Below are 12,749 nucleotides of genomic sequence, written 5' to 3'. Positions count from 1 at the left end.
CTCCAGACTACTTTGTGTCAAGCATTTCCTGGTGACCTTTGAACCTCATTGTTTTCTCGTAGACCACGCCCACTTTAAACATTCTACCAATAAAGTTTGATCTGGGTCCAATTCCACAAAGCTGTTTAGCAGAAAACACTGCCTGGCAAATTTATTTGCTAAGCAACATTAGACGACTTCGCTATATAAGAAGACTTCGATGTTATTATTGGGTAGGCCTGTCAGTTGTAGTGTTAACTTTATGAAAAGTCAGGTGGTATTTCTAAAGCACGATTTGTCTTATGAAACAATTGGACTCAGTTCTCTTTCAGCTGGGGCACGTTTGACTTTGAAGAAAGGTAAATTATGAGACAAAACTGCTTTTTCAATTAACGATTTAATTTATTGAGCCCCCCAAAAAACAAAGAGTACACATAAAAACATACAATCGTAATTCATGTTCAAAAGTCTATCTCAATCAATTTCCTAATGGCATAATTCAAATTCCTGGATTTTGTTAATAGCGTTTATATGGATTGGTCTTTCTTGTAAATATATTTTAACTGATATCCTGCTATAATAGTTAAGCGTTTTTTGTTAAAGAATTTTGTGAAGGATAGTTAAACAAAATTGGTTAAAAACACCTTGTTCGTGATAGTGCTAGCGGTTTGAGATAGCGCCCTCTATTGGTGATTGTTTGTGGGCGGTATTAGAGTGAGTCTGAAGACAGTGTGGATCTTCAAACAAGACTAATCCTAATATTATTTTGTTGCCGAGGGAGGTAAGTGACAATCATGAAATGGTGCAGAGAAATGTTTTAGGAACTGACTTATTTTGTTTGATTGGTTCACTTCAGCCTGTCAAACATTTTTTTTTTATGTAGCCCTATTACAGGATATACACAAGAATTGTCTCCTTATTTGTCAAAATTGAGCAAAACTTACTTTTAAAAAAAAGCGAATAACATTATAAAAAGCTAAAAATAACACTCAACGTCACGCTAAAGATGAGAATGCCAAGAGAATCCCCTTTGCGGCCCTTTGTGTAGGCCTATAGTGAATGACTCAACAGTTTCTTAATGAGCTTTCTTGTGGAGCACTTTCAACCACTTAAAGAACTTCACCAATGTTCCTTTCGATCCTGGTATCTCCCGTCCAATCTCAGGGGTTGGTTCGGGTGACGTCACGGGATTGGGAATCAGTCCGCCGTTGTCGATCCGCACGCGGACGGTCGGTTGTGTTGGTTCAGGTGACGTCACGGGAACTAATCCGCCATTATCAATCCTGCCGCTGACGGTCGGTTTTGAGTGGCTGTGTTTTCTATGGTGGTGGTGGTGCTTCTTCATTGGCCGGGAATCGACCACATCACCCCTGTGCTCTGATTGGCTATAGTGACGGCTGTTCTCCACATTGATTGGCCAAACGTCTGGAGTGACGTCACGTGCATGCCGGTCATGAGACTTGAGAAGGGAAACTCCAAGCAGAACCAGTTTCAGTTTGAGCTGTGTGTTTGTCTTCGTGTCGAACACTGTGTCTGTAAAATGTCCTTTGTATACCTAATGCAAACGGAAAAAGGAACAAAAAGGTCATAATAACGATATTGGAGTCTCGGGCCAATGTCACTCGGAGAAACTCTATTCAGGCAACCAGTTCCAGGCAGTTGTTTTCCATACAATAGTTACATGGTAGCAAAGTTCCCAAGGGCTTATTTCGTCTGAAGTCCCCTCGCTGATCAAAATCGAAGTATCTCGACAATTTTGAATCTCGAAAAGATCGCATTTCAGGCAACTTTTTGAGATCCAGATTTCAGTGGTGTCCGTTTGTGAATATTGCAGACACAGAGATGCGGTTGGTATCCGCTGTGTGTCACCTTGCTACACGTGAATGGATTCAACTTTTTATATGAAAATATCGCGACAGGTTTTACTCAACAAGCACAATTTTCAACTCAAATTTTCCCTGACTCAATATTAATTTACCAAATCAGTAATACATGGACAGACAACAATAATCTATGACCTTATCTTTAAGATACAAAACACCAAAGATATGACCTTTATAAGAGCCATAAACATCAAAATAGGGGGCCTTGTTGTTAATCAGTTGTACACTGACATTTGAGCAAAGGTTGCTGTGAGTTTTAGCCTTGCTTAAAAAACACCAAGTCATTAGAATACATCCTTCGGGTGGAATGATTATTCACCACCTTAAAGTAAATAATTAAATTGTGTGATTTACCTTCAAAATGTGAAGAGCTTTAAGAATAAGACTCAACTCTAGTTCTTTCAAGTCGACATCCAAAACAATAACTGTTTTCACGTCCTAAATAAACAAAAACATAGAGACATGCAGTTAATAAGTAGCTTGGTTTTAATTACTTATTGGACGACCTCCTGGGGTTCAGACCTCATGGGGTGATTTAAATAATCAGTAGATGAGCGTGGAAACGTGGGAGTATTGATGAGGAGGGGAGGAGGAGGAGGAGGAGCGGAGGAGGGGAGTAAAAAAAAAAAAAACAGCATTTTATGCACAATGGGGTTTGAGGCATTGCATGGTGAGGTATCAATTTAGTTTGCGGTAACACCATATGTGTGTCTACTCGCCAGGTAGGGTGTTGTTCTTTAGAGAACTGTCTTGCTTGATTCTAGAGTAGCGAATTCGGGAGACCTGTCAGTTCTGAAAAGAACTGTCCTTTATGCATTTATTGTCTAATGTTATAATAACAATATATCAGCACTCGGCAACTTACCTGTAAAATGTGGATGGCTTTTAGGAGCAAAGTGAGTTTCAAATCGGCAACCAGGTGACCAGAAAAATGTGACGTCAATCTTTTTTCCTGTAATTAATTGTTTTTATATTTATTATTCAAATTCAGACCTTTTTAATTTATTTAAACACTAGTAACAAACCCTTTTAAAAAAAAAACGAAGATGGAAACAGATAAATTGAGTGGTAAATGACAATAAAATCTCTTTAAAACTTACTTTTAGCAGGAAGATGGCTTTGAGAATCAATTTGAATTTGAGTTCTTCCGTCATCTCACCGTGGCGAGGTAGCATTCTATGGACGTCATCTTTCTTTGAGGTCTAGAAATTTTAAATAACAAAAAAAGCAATAATTTTTTAGACAGAATATAAATGACACTTTTATAGAGTGGGTCAAAAACATTAAGCAAGTAACTTTGTTAGCAGGTTTCCTCCGTCTTACGAGCTACAGTGATTAAAGGAACTGGACACTATTGGTAATTACTTTATATAATGTCAATGATAATATTGAAGTCTTATATAGCGCACCCAGAATAATTGTTGCACAAAAAACTTACTTGGTAACGAGCAAAGGAGAGCTGTTGATTTTTGATAGTATAAAACATTGTGAGAAACGGCTCCCTCTGAAGTAACGTAGTTTTTAGAAATAGGTAATTTCTCACTCACTTAAAGCCATTATACACTTTCGGTAAACAGTATTGTCCAAGTCCCACACTTCGTGTATCACAACTTATATATAAAATAACAATCCTGTGGAAATTTAGGCTCAATCGGACATCGGAGTCGGGAGAAAATAACGGGAAAACCCACTCCTGTTTTCGCGCGTTTCGCCGTGTCATGACATGTGTTTATAACAAATCCGTAATTCTCGTTAACGAGAATTTATATTGTTTTACCGTTTTATCAAAAAGTAAAGCATTTCATGGACTAATAGTTCAAGAGAAGTCTTTCACCATTACCTTCTGTAAACCCTGTAAATTATTAGTAAATCTGTGAACTTTTTTTTTTTTTTTCTGTACCGAAAGGGTCCAATGGCTTTAATATTAAAGACTTCAGCTGAGGTATTCTATTATGTATCTGGAGTACACAAAGTAACGCAACAAGGTTTTTTTTCTTTCATTATTCTCTTGCAAAGTCGATGAACATTCAAGCGCAAGTGTTCACTGGTTTGTTATTTTATGCATATGTTGGGATACACTGAAGTGAGAATATTGGTCTTTGGCAATTACCGAACGAGCCTGTTCACTACATAAATAACACAGAATATTTCTTTTCGTACCTTCAATAACTCCAAGGCCTTCAAGATTAACTCTAACTTGAGATCATCACGCATCGAGTCGGGAAACAGACCGTCAACATCTATCATCTCATCTCCATCAGTTGGCAGCTGAAATACAATGTAAAGTCTATGTTACCAAAACGAGGCTGGGAGGTAAATCAACTGGGACTTTATTTTTAGTAATAATATCATTGCTTGGAAGTAACTCAGAAACGTAAATTTATTGAGCTACTAGTGACTCTTTACAAAAGATGGTCCGATTACTTGACAACAAGAAAATTGCAGATCAAACAATTTTTTTTTATCAATTTGAGAAACGTTTCATGCGGAAACTTTTCTCAGATTTTGTATTCCAATTACGGGTTATTCTTCCTGTGTGTAGCCATATCCACTCAAGATTTTCGGTAATATCTTACAGACGGTACCTCTTGAACTGAAATATTCACAATATTGTAGATCCACTAAAATATTGTGAAAGATTGAATGAATCGAACGGTTCCAAAACAAAATGTAGGCTTGCCTTTAAGCTGGCGTTTGTGCACGTGGCCTATTCAGGATAAATAAATAAAACAAGTCTACTTACAATAGCGACACTTTCTGAAGACATGATTTCATCTTCATAGTCAGGGATGCTTTCCGTGGCGTTCATCATAGCATCTTCTCCTCCATGGTCCTTCCCTCCGAAGATGTTGGTCAAGAACATCACGCATCCTCCAGTTGCGATGACAACCACCAAGACCACAACCACGACCAAAAGAAGTATCTTACAACTCATTATTAAGAGGAACTTATTCTTTGTATTATACACAAATTTATCTAAAACTAAAAAGTCTTACACGACTTCTGGAACTTTTTTTAGTGCACTGAGGTTCTCGAAATGTTGCTGTTGCTTGGAGTAAATTTTTCTGGAGCTGGAAAAATTGTGTTTGACTCTCTCTAGTAAACCTCAGTTTATATAGTATTTACCTTGCTAGGTATTTTAGGTTGGGTTTTATGAGTTTTTAGTTAATTTTGGGATAAGTTTGTTGTGAGAAGGCCCACGCACGGCACTCCTTGACCGTGATGGTTTACATCCATGCTACCGTTTCCTGTGTCGATGAAACGGTATGCCGAGCAGCGCTGCATGGTGCCTGGGTTTGCTTGACGCACCGGTGTTATTTTAGACGACTCAGCGGACCCTGGTATGTAATTCCTGGGTTGGTTTTTGCAATTCATGCTTTTGTATCGTCTTCAGTTGTTAAAAAACCCAAAAAACAAACAAAAACATCGTGTGGCCATGGACACTCCATTTATCTTTGATCTGTTTTTATTATTATTAAAAAGAGATAATGACACACATTTGGTAACACAGACAACTATTTGGGGAGTGGACGGGACAAACCCAAATCTTCAACAAATGGGCCTAATCTACTGAAAACACTCTTATTAAAGTTTTTTAGACTGACATTCACTCTCAAATCGAATGAAACTTATGGACAAATCATCTACAGGTTGTCAACAGTAGCTACTTTCACTGACTCGACTCCAGTGATTTGCAGTCTTAAACTTTAAGAAAGAATTGTTATAGATAATAATTATTAGGCCCAACACAAAGTACATTGGGCTTACAGATATAGTATTTGTAATCAAGGGCGGTTTTCCACAAAGCCCACCTTTCTATCCCATGTAAACTGTGTGCAAATTGGTTAACTTATATATTTCCAATATTTTGCACGTGCACCCTTCATTACATTCGTCTCATACGTAACTGGCCCAGACCGGTTATAGCGGCCATTGCAATGAAGTTGTCAATGCGGCGCAATTACAATCCCGTCCAAAATGTTTGGGCCACCTGACAATATACTCCCCCACAGATGTTGTTTTCATCGTATATGTCTTTGTTAATGATTCCTTTCCCATTTTATGGTTTGATTAACAGGGATTTAATGAGTCACAGTGGTTTGGTTCCCTGTTAAGAATCTTGACCATTTTAGAATGAGTTTGTCTTGTCATCATGGACCAATTTCGTGGAGCTGCTCACCAGCCAGACTATCATAATATCACGTACAATTTGTAGCTGGTATCCTGCTAGTTTCTGCTTGGCAGATAAGTGTTAAGCAATATTTTGTAAGCGACTCTATGAATTTTGGCCCTGATTCAAATAGTTGTTCTAGCGAGACCCAATTTTACAAAGCTGTTGTTAACAGAAATTACCGCTTGGCAAACTTCTCTGCTAATCCAGAAAGTAGTGGGCGCCACAATGTAAAATTAATGTAGTTTTGCCTGGTAACCTGTTTCGTTTAAGCATTACTTTTATGTGCTTAGCAGTTTTGTGTGCGTACACACTTTGTGAAATGAGGCCCTGCAGGATTGTAGACAAACCTAATTTTTGTAGTTGGGACAAAAACTCAACTTGGACGGTGAATATAAGTCACTGACTCATTTCAAAACACACTATAGACAATGATTGTAGCGATGGGAAAATTCGGATATGCGTTGTAGACAGGAAATGTTGATTTTAGTCATTCCTATTCATGGTGTATGTTCATTTAAGGAAGACTGCATTAGGTTCGATCGAATCTATTGGTTGGATATTATATTATTTATTTTCCAAATCGATTATTAGTTATCGATCGGGCATGCCAAATGACAATAGAAATGCCCAGAATGGGCTTGAAATCCGATCAATTTGACTTCACATTTATTGAAATGTTTTTTTTGCGCTTGAATGGTAAACCTTTGGTAATTACTATACAACAAATAATGGTCAGAAAAACTTACTTGGTACGAAGCTATTGATAATGTATAACATTTTGAGAAAGAATTGCGGTTTTCAGATGGAGGATTTTAAAAGCATCTCAATCTGAGAAACATCAGATATAATCAATATTCCAATTTACGGATTATTCTTCCTGCGTGGACATCACCGCTACGGATCTGCGGCGACGTCTCAAAAACGCTACCACCATTTGAAACGAAATTTTCGCAGGTTAATTTTAGTGTATATTTATCTTTGTTTATTTAGGATTAAAATGATCGACCGATAAAAAACCCCTGAAGGTAGGCTTACACTTTGTTTTTAAAAGGAACTTATGGACCAAGCTACCAAGTCCAATGACTGGCCTATAACTGAAACCACCAGTGCCAAACGATAAGTTTTCGGGGGGGGGGGGGGTGGGCACAAGAAGGTGCACCGTATTTTTCGTGGGGTGGGGGGGGGGGGGACTTCTACAACCAACCAGTTAAACCGTTGTTTCCGTCCACTTAATTGATATAAATGATATAATATGACCCGAGTGTCTGAACCGATTGGAGCTGAAAATATGGGGTGTGGTATTAGACGTATACGCCCTAAAAGCCCATTCCCGTTATCGATGATCAGAGGTGATAGGGAATATGATTTGTTCATAGTTTCCAACAGTGACAACTGCAAAAGAATATTTAATATGTTGCAGTAGCTACAGATATTGAATACAATCAGTTTAAACACAAATTGGCACAAAACACACCTCATTCAAAACATCAGTTTCGGTGAACCCCGGAAAAGTACAAAATGGGCTCGGTACACAGAAGGGATGTTCGCCTCGTAGACAAGGAACCAACACAGGAAATCTGTCACACTTTTAAAACAATAGAATCTTTACCTGTCAGTTAAAATGACATACGTGCAGTAACATAAGTAGGTCGGACAACTCCTCCTTCAAAAAATTTGTGTCCAGAACTAAAACTCAAACCAGTAATCTAACGTCAAGGACCCGTTTCCTCATAGGAAGTGCGCGCACTACCGAGGATTGTATATAAAGAGGAACCAATCAACACATTCATCAGATTTGTTTTCTGGTGGGTCGTTCTTGATTTCCGAACCATAGAAAATAAGCTCTTCAACAGATTTGGAGCTTGTCCGAGAGACTGGGTTTCAACCATGAAGCACGGGTCATTCTTAGCGGTGTTTCTGCTCCTTGCGTCGGTAGCTTACCTCGCCAATGGGGACCGCTGGAACCAGGAGTCACAACAGCCACTCACAGACTGGCAGGTTAGCCTACTTGCCCAAGATCTGGTAAGTTTTATTTTGAAATATAACAAAAAAATTCTTCTCTTCTGGAAAGTATTCGGAGCAAGTTTTCTTTTTACGGGACACGTTGGGTAATTTTTATAAGACCGGTATTCTTGGTGTATTTTTGTTTTGTTTCATTGGTCATCTAAAAGTTGCAAAAGAATAATGCAAGAAAAAAACACCCTTGTTGCACAAAAATCGTGCAAAATTACCCCTTTCTCAGCAATTTTACTTCAGAGGGAGCCGTTTCTCACAATGTTTTATATTATCAACGGCTCCCCGTTGCTCATTATCAAGTAAGTTAATTATGCTAATACTTTGAGCAATTACCAAACGTGTTCTGTGCCTTAGTTTAGATTTGTGTCAGGATTTAGACGTTTTTGTGGTATGGGGGTTTGCTGAGTGGTTTCCTCCCTGCCATTCGCTTTGTGCGACCCTGGTTTGATTGCCTGTGGATTGGGGTTTCAGTCTGTAGGCCTAACTAGTTGTTTTCCTCCCACGTCTAAAACCAAAATTTCATAAACTTGTCTTCTCAACAAAAGTTTGTGTGATGTTTCCATTAGTATACTTTTCCTTCATATTCAGCTGCGAATTTGGACGCGGTTATGCCGCGAACTTTTTTTTTTACACTTGGAGGGTGGTGTTTGGGTGGGTGGGGGGGGGGGGGGGTGATGGGCCAGAGTGAATGAACGACCGGATCCAGTAAATAACTGCCACCTCTCGAAATCTTAAAAAAAATAAAAAATTGTAACGCCAGATGCAAATATCTTGATTCATTATTATTTTAAAAATCATTCTAAAAATAAGAAATAAATGTGCATCTGGGATAAAGTAATTATTATACCCGTAGAAACTCTGGCTTAATTACTCGGGTGGGATTCCAACCCAAGACCTTTGCCATTATAGAGCTGATTTCTTACCAACTACACTACTGTCATTTCCCAGTAGCTAGATGCAGTTCGAATCCTATATGTTAGCAGCAGGTATTGCATCATTTCAAAAGATTTTAAATTTGCATCCGGATAAAGAATGGATTAGTTTTACCATGGAGGTAGAAATACTATGGTTATACTGTACACCGATGTGTATAAGCACTGCATACTCAGTACTATTATAAGTTCTGTGGAAAAAAATCACACAGACATATTTACTCGTGTGGGTTGAGTTTCGCTGACCATGTCTCATATATGTTTTTAAATATTTTGTAATCCATGTAGCCGGAAGAGCTACGTACCCTCTATGACAAGATAATTGATCCCAACATGGATGAGGTCAACAAAGAAAACTACATCTGGCGAAGCTTTGAGCTCCTCAAATACAGAAAGTACAGACGTTACAGTTGGTTCTACTACTGGCTTCTCGACGTCAGTGGGTCCGATCAGCAGCAACTCGGCAGGCAAACTCCAAAGGGACAAGGGGGACGCACGCCACCGAACATCGGGGGATACACTCCAGGCGGACGTACTCCGCCAAACATGGGGGGACGCACTCCAGGGGGACGCACACCGCCGAATCTCGGGGGACGCACGCCCGGTGGACGCACTCCAAAACGCGGCGGGCAGAGACCACGGCAGAGACAAAGACATGGAAAAGGTCACGGACGCAATATTGTGTAAATGAACAGTCGTAAACTGTTATCCATTTTAAAGATAAATTCATAAGCCATGCACGATGTGTGACAGAGTACCCCCCCCCCCGCCCCCCAACCCAGAAATTTCTGTGTAGATGAATAATGGTTAACTGTTATCCATTTAAAATAAAGTCATAAGTCAGAGGGTTTCCTCCCCAAAAATGTTCCCAAAACACTCTATTGTCCTCAATGAAGAAAATATGGGGGTTCACGTAGCCCTATATAGGACTCTTCCTCTGTACTACATGTAGATTCAGCAATACCAAAAGATAACTGTAAGGGTGAAGAAATTGTTAAAACTAGACATCCACTTAAAAGCTGAAAACAAATTTCATTTCAAAGAAAATGGCCGACCAAACTAAAAACCTGAATAAAACTGTGGTGCGTTCGTTTAGCTCCCCTGGGTCGACCCCGGTGTGTGACGTTCTTTTTCTTTCCAGGACGAACGTGGGTAATTATCTACACACGTTCGTCCTGGAAAAAGAAAACGCCACACACCGGGTCGCCCCAGGGAAGCTTAATGAACGCACCCTGTATAAGACATGCCTTCACTTCACAAAAATAAAACAGGTTCTTTCTGTAAGCAAAAGGACAAGCTAAAAAAAAATATAAAAAAATAAATTTAGAATCTTCACATTTGCTAAACTGTAGAAACGCCTCTGTCATTTCACACTTTGCAAACATTAATACCCGAAGTATCAATAGGTATAACAGATTCAGAAATTAAATTCAACTGTAATGGAAGAAAATGTTTAATTTCGATTTTAATTTTTAATAAGACAAAGAGAATAAACAAGAAAAAACAGTGATTTGTGTGTGTATTTCGTTTATTTAAACTCACAGCTTTTAATATAATGTGAATATGACTGACAGGTACAAACAAGACTTTTTTATCTGATCACTTAACAAAACAGGTGGGTCAGAACAGAAACAATGACACCCACCCCCAATCTGCCCTGCCCCATCCAACCCACACCCGCCCCGCCCCATCCCATCCCCAGATAGTGAATATTGATAACATTAAAGGTACACGTTGCCTTGGATCGGCCGAGTTGGTCTTTGAAAAGCATTTGTAACCGTTTGTTATAGAATGCATATGATTAGAGAGATATTTTAAAAGTAGAATATAATGATCCACACAAGTATCTTTCGAAATTGCGTGCTTTTCCTTTTACCTCGTCGACAAACACGGTCGGCCATAAATGGGAGTCAAATTTTTGACTCCCATAAATGGCCGACCGTGTTAGTTTGCAAAGTAAAAAAAAAAACCACGCAATTTCGAGGCAAATGTGTGTGGATCATTGTATTCTACTTTTAAAACATCTTTCTAACCATATGCATTTTGTAACGAACGGATGTAAACGCTTTTCAAAGACCAACTCGTCCAATCCAAGGCAACGTGTTCCTTTAAGGTAAAACCAAGCAAAGCAAAAACAGTTCAGAAGTGTCGCATCAACATCTTATTGACCAATATTTAATATTTTGAAGCCATTTTAAACTATCTATGTTAAAACTTGGCAGTTGTTAAGTGTTATTTATTTACTTTCATTTCAACTGTTTTTTTTAGTATGGGAAACTGTTAAAAAATGTCTACAAAACGCCCCAACTTTGTGATAAATAATCTAGGTAAATTGAAAAGTAATCCCATTGCAGCCCGAACTGGGCTAAACATGGATCTGGGTTAAACTGGGATATGAAGTGAATTATGAAGCCGGTATGACCCCCCCCCCCCATATGGCAAACTGTGTACAAACTTCTTCTGATAGCGCCCTCTTTTGATTCATCCTCCTTCAGCCAATGTTAATTTCCCATATGGGGGACAAAAACTCCAGGGTCAGGTTTCCCTTTGACACCCTAGTCAGATAGATTGGGTGACAAAAAGTAGAAAATAAAAATTGCAACAGCCAAAGTTAAGTAACGACCATATAGTTAGCATCGGTAGCATTGGCCAAACATATTCTGACTCTCGCAGAAGAATAATAATTTGTTCTCATTTGAAAATGTGTACATGAAAGTTGACTCCGAAATGGAATAAAAAGAAGGAAGTACACATCTTTAAATTCAAACAAGAAATTGGTCAACTATAAAACATCCAATTAAACAGAATCGGCCTTTGGAAAGCTGACATCAGTATAATATGGAGTATTTATAGTCATCAATGCTGTGTTTAATCTATTGATTATAATAATAGAACGATAAAACGATTACCCTCAATTTACATCAAACTTCATCAATTCTATTCTTGTTAAAATCATTGCAAGCCCAACTTACCCCCCCCTGTCTTCAACAGAAATTCTATTAATAAGAAACAATGAAGACGTCAAATGTCTTACACCTTATCCTTCCATTCGCAGATGTATGAAGCACACAAATATATGCAGAAGCACAAATTCTTATAATGCTTAGCAGAACAGGTTACCAGCCAAAACACCATGTAAAGTATACTGTATGTGACTGGTTCCCTGCTCATGGTTTTGCTAAGCAGTTTCCTGATACTAGTCCCAAGGCCCAATTTCATAAACCCTGCAAGCATACAAATATATGCTTAGATAAGCTAAACTCTGTCTTAACAGAAACAGGTTACCACCCAACATTCCATGAGTGTTAAAATTAGTGGGGCACTGTGCCTCACAATTTATTTGCTAAGCAAAGAACTGTGATGAGCAGCATTTTCTTCTTAAGCAGCTCTATGAAATTGGGCCAATCTTGTTTCTGGATCATCATCCAATGTAGAAAATGTCACTGTACTATAAGTTATTCCCCTATTCCTCCGCCAATCTCTGCCACGATCTTAAGAAGTTATCGTCTTAAACCTTGGAGGGAGGAGTGTCCTCCTCAATGTATTCAAACGGCTCAGGAGCTTCTGGTTCTTCTTCTTCCTCCTCCACCTTGGGTCCACCGGCTGAAAAAGACAACAAAGGAAAGCCAACAATAAATTAGTACAATTCATTAAATAATAATACAAGGCATTTATATGGCGCTCTACTAAGAACACAGTGCCACACAACAACAGAGAAATGAAGAAATTGGCATTAAAACAACAATATATCATAAGCTGGGAAGT

The 12,749-nt window shown here is 38.7% G+C and overlaps 3 protein-coding genes across 3 annotated transcripts in view; 1 reads left to right on the top strand and 2 right to left on the bottom strand.

Annotated features, from left to right (window-relative positions):
- Positions 1-514: 514 nt before the first annotated feature.
- On the bottom strand, positions 515-4,797 carry LOC139945438 (uncharacterized). Its single transcript, XM_071942786.1, has 6 exons — positions 4,606-4,797; positions 4,023-4,130; positions 2,963-3,064; positions 2,728-2,814; positions 2,217-2,300; positions 515-1,534 (listed from the first exon to the last, which is right to left on the bottom strand). The coding sequence occupies exons 1-6, from the start codon at positions 4,795-4,797 to the stop codon at positions 1,055-1,057; spliced, it is 1,053 nt and encodes a 350-aa protein (XP_071798887.1). The 3' UTR covers positions 515-1,054.
- Positions 4,798-7,844: 3,047 nt separating this feature from the next.
- On the top strand, positions 7,845-9,698 carry LOC139945012 (uncharacterized). The gene is made up of 2 exons (XM_071942240.1): positions 7,845-8,058; positions 9,273-9,698. Exons 1-2 carry the CDS (start codon positions 7,924-7,926, stop codon positions 9,669-9,671), a joined length of 534 nt encoding a protein of 177 aa, XP_071798341.1. The 5' UTR covers positions 7,845-7,923; the 3' UTR covers positions 9,672-9,698.
- A 951-nt stretch (positions 9,699-10,649) lies between these two features.
- LOC139945011 (26S proteasome non-ATPase regulatory subunit 1-like) overlaps positions 10,650-12,749 on the bottom strand; it is a 61,189-nt gene continuing 59,089 nt past the window's right edge. The window contains exon 24 of the mRNA XM_071942239.1: positions 10,650-12,587. Within this exon, the coding sequence (XP_071798340.1) occupies positions 12,493-12,587 (95 nt within the window). The 3' untranslated portion in view covers positions 10,650-12,492. The remainder of the gene's footprint in view (positions 12,588-12,749) is intronic.

The sequence above is a fragment of the Asterias amurensis genome, chromosome 12 (genome assembly GCF_032118995.1).
Source record: "Asterias amurensis chromosome 12, ASM3211899v1".
NCBI classification, from domain to species: Eukaryota; Metazoa; Echinodermata; class Asteroidea; order Forcipulatida; family Asteriidae; genus Asterias; species Asterias amurensis.
The sequence above is the reverse complement of the archived record's forward strand: the minus strand, read 5'-3'. Positions and strand labels throughout refer to the sequence as shown.

Excerpts from the sequence above, each read along its gene's own strand:
- LOC139945438 (XM_071942786.1), bottom strand. The coding sequence starts at position 4,797 with ATGAGTTGTAAGATACTTCTTTTGGTCGTGGTTGTGGTCTTGGTGGTT. Across the intron at positions 3,065-4,022 it reads AGGCCTTGGAGTTATTGAAG|ACCTCAAAGAAAGATGACGT; the intron begins GTACGAAAAGAA and ends TAAAATTTCTAG. Across the intron at positions 1,535-2,216 it reads AAGCTCTTCACATTTTGAAG|GTATACAAAGGACATTTTAC; the intron begins GTAAATCACACA and ends CGTTTGCATTAG.
- LOC139945012 (XM_071942240.1), top strand. The coding sequence starts at position 7,924 with ATGAAGCACGGGTCATTCTTAGCGGTGTTTCTGCTCCTTGCGTCGGTA. Across the intron at positions 8,059-9,272 it reads GCCTACTTGCCCAAGATCTG|CCGGAAGAGCTACGTACCCT; the intron begins GTAAGTTTTATT and ends TAATCCATGTAG.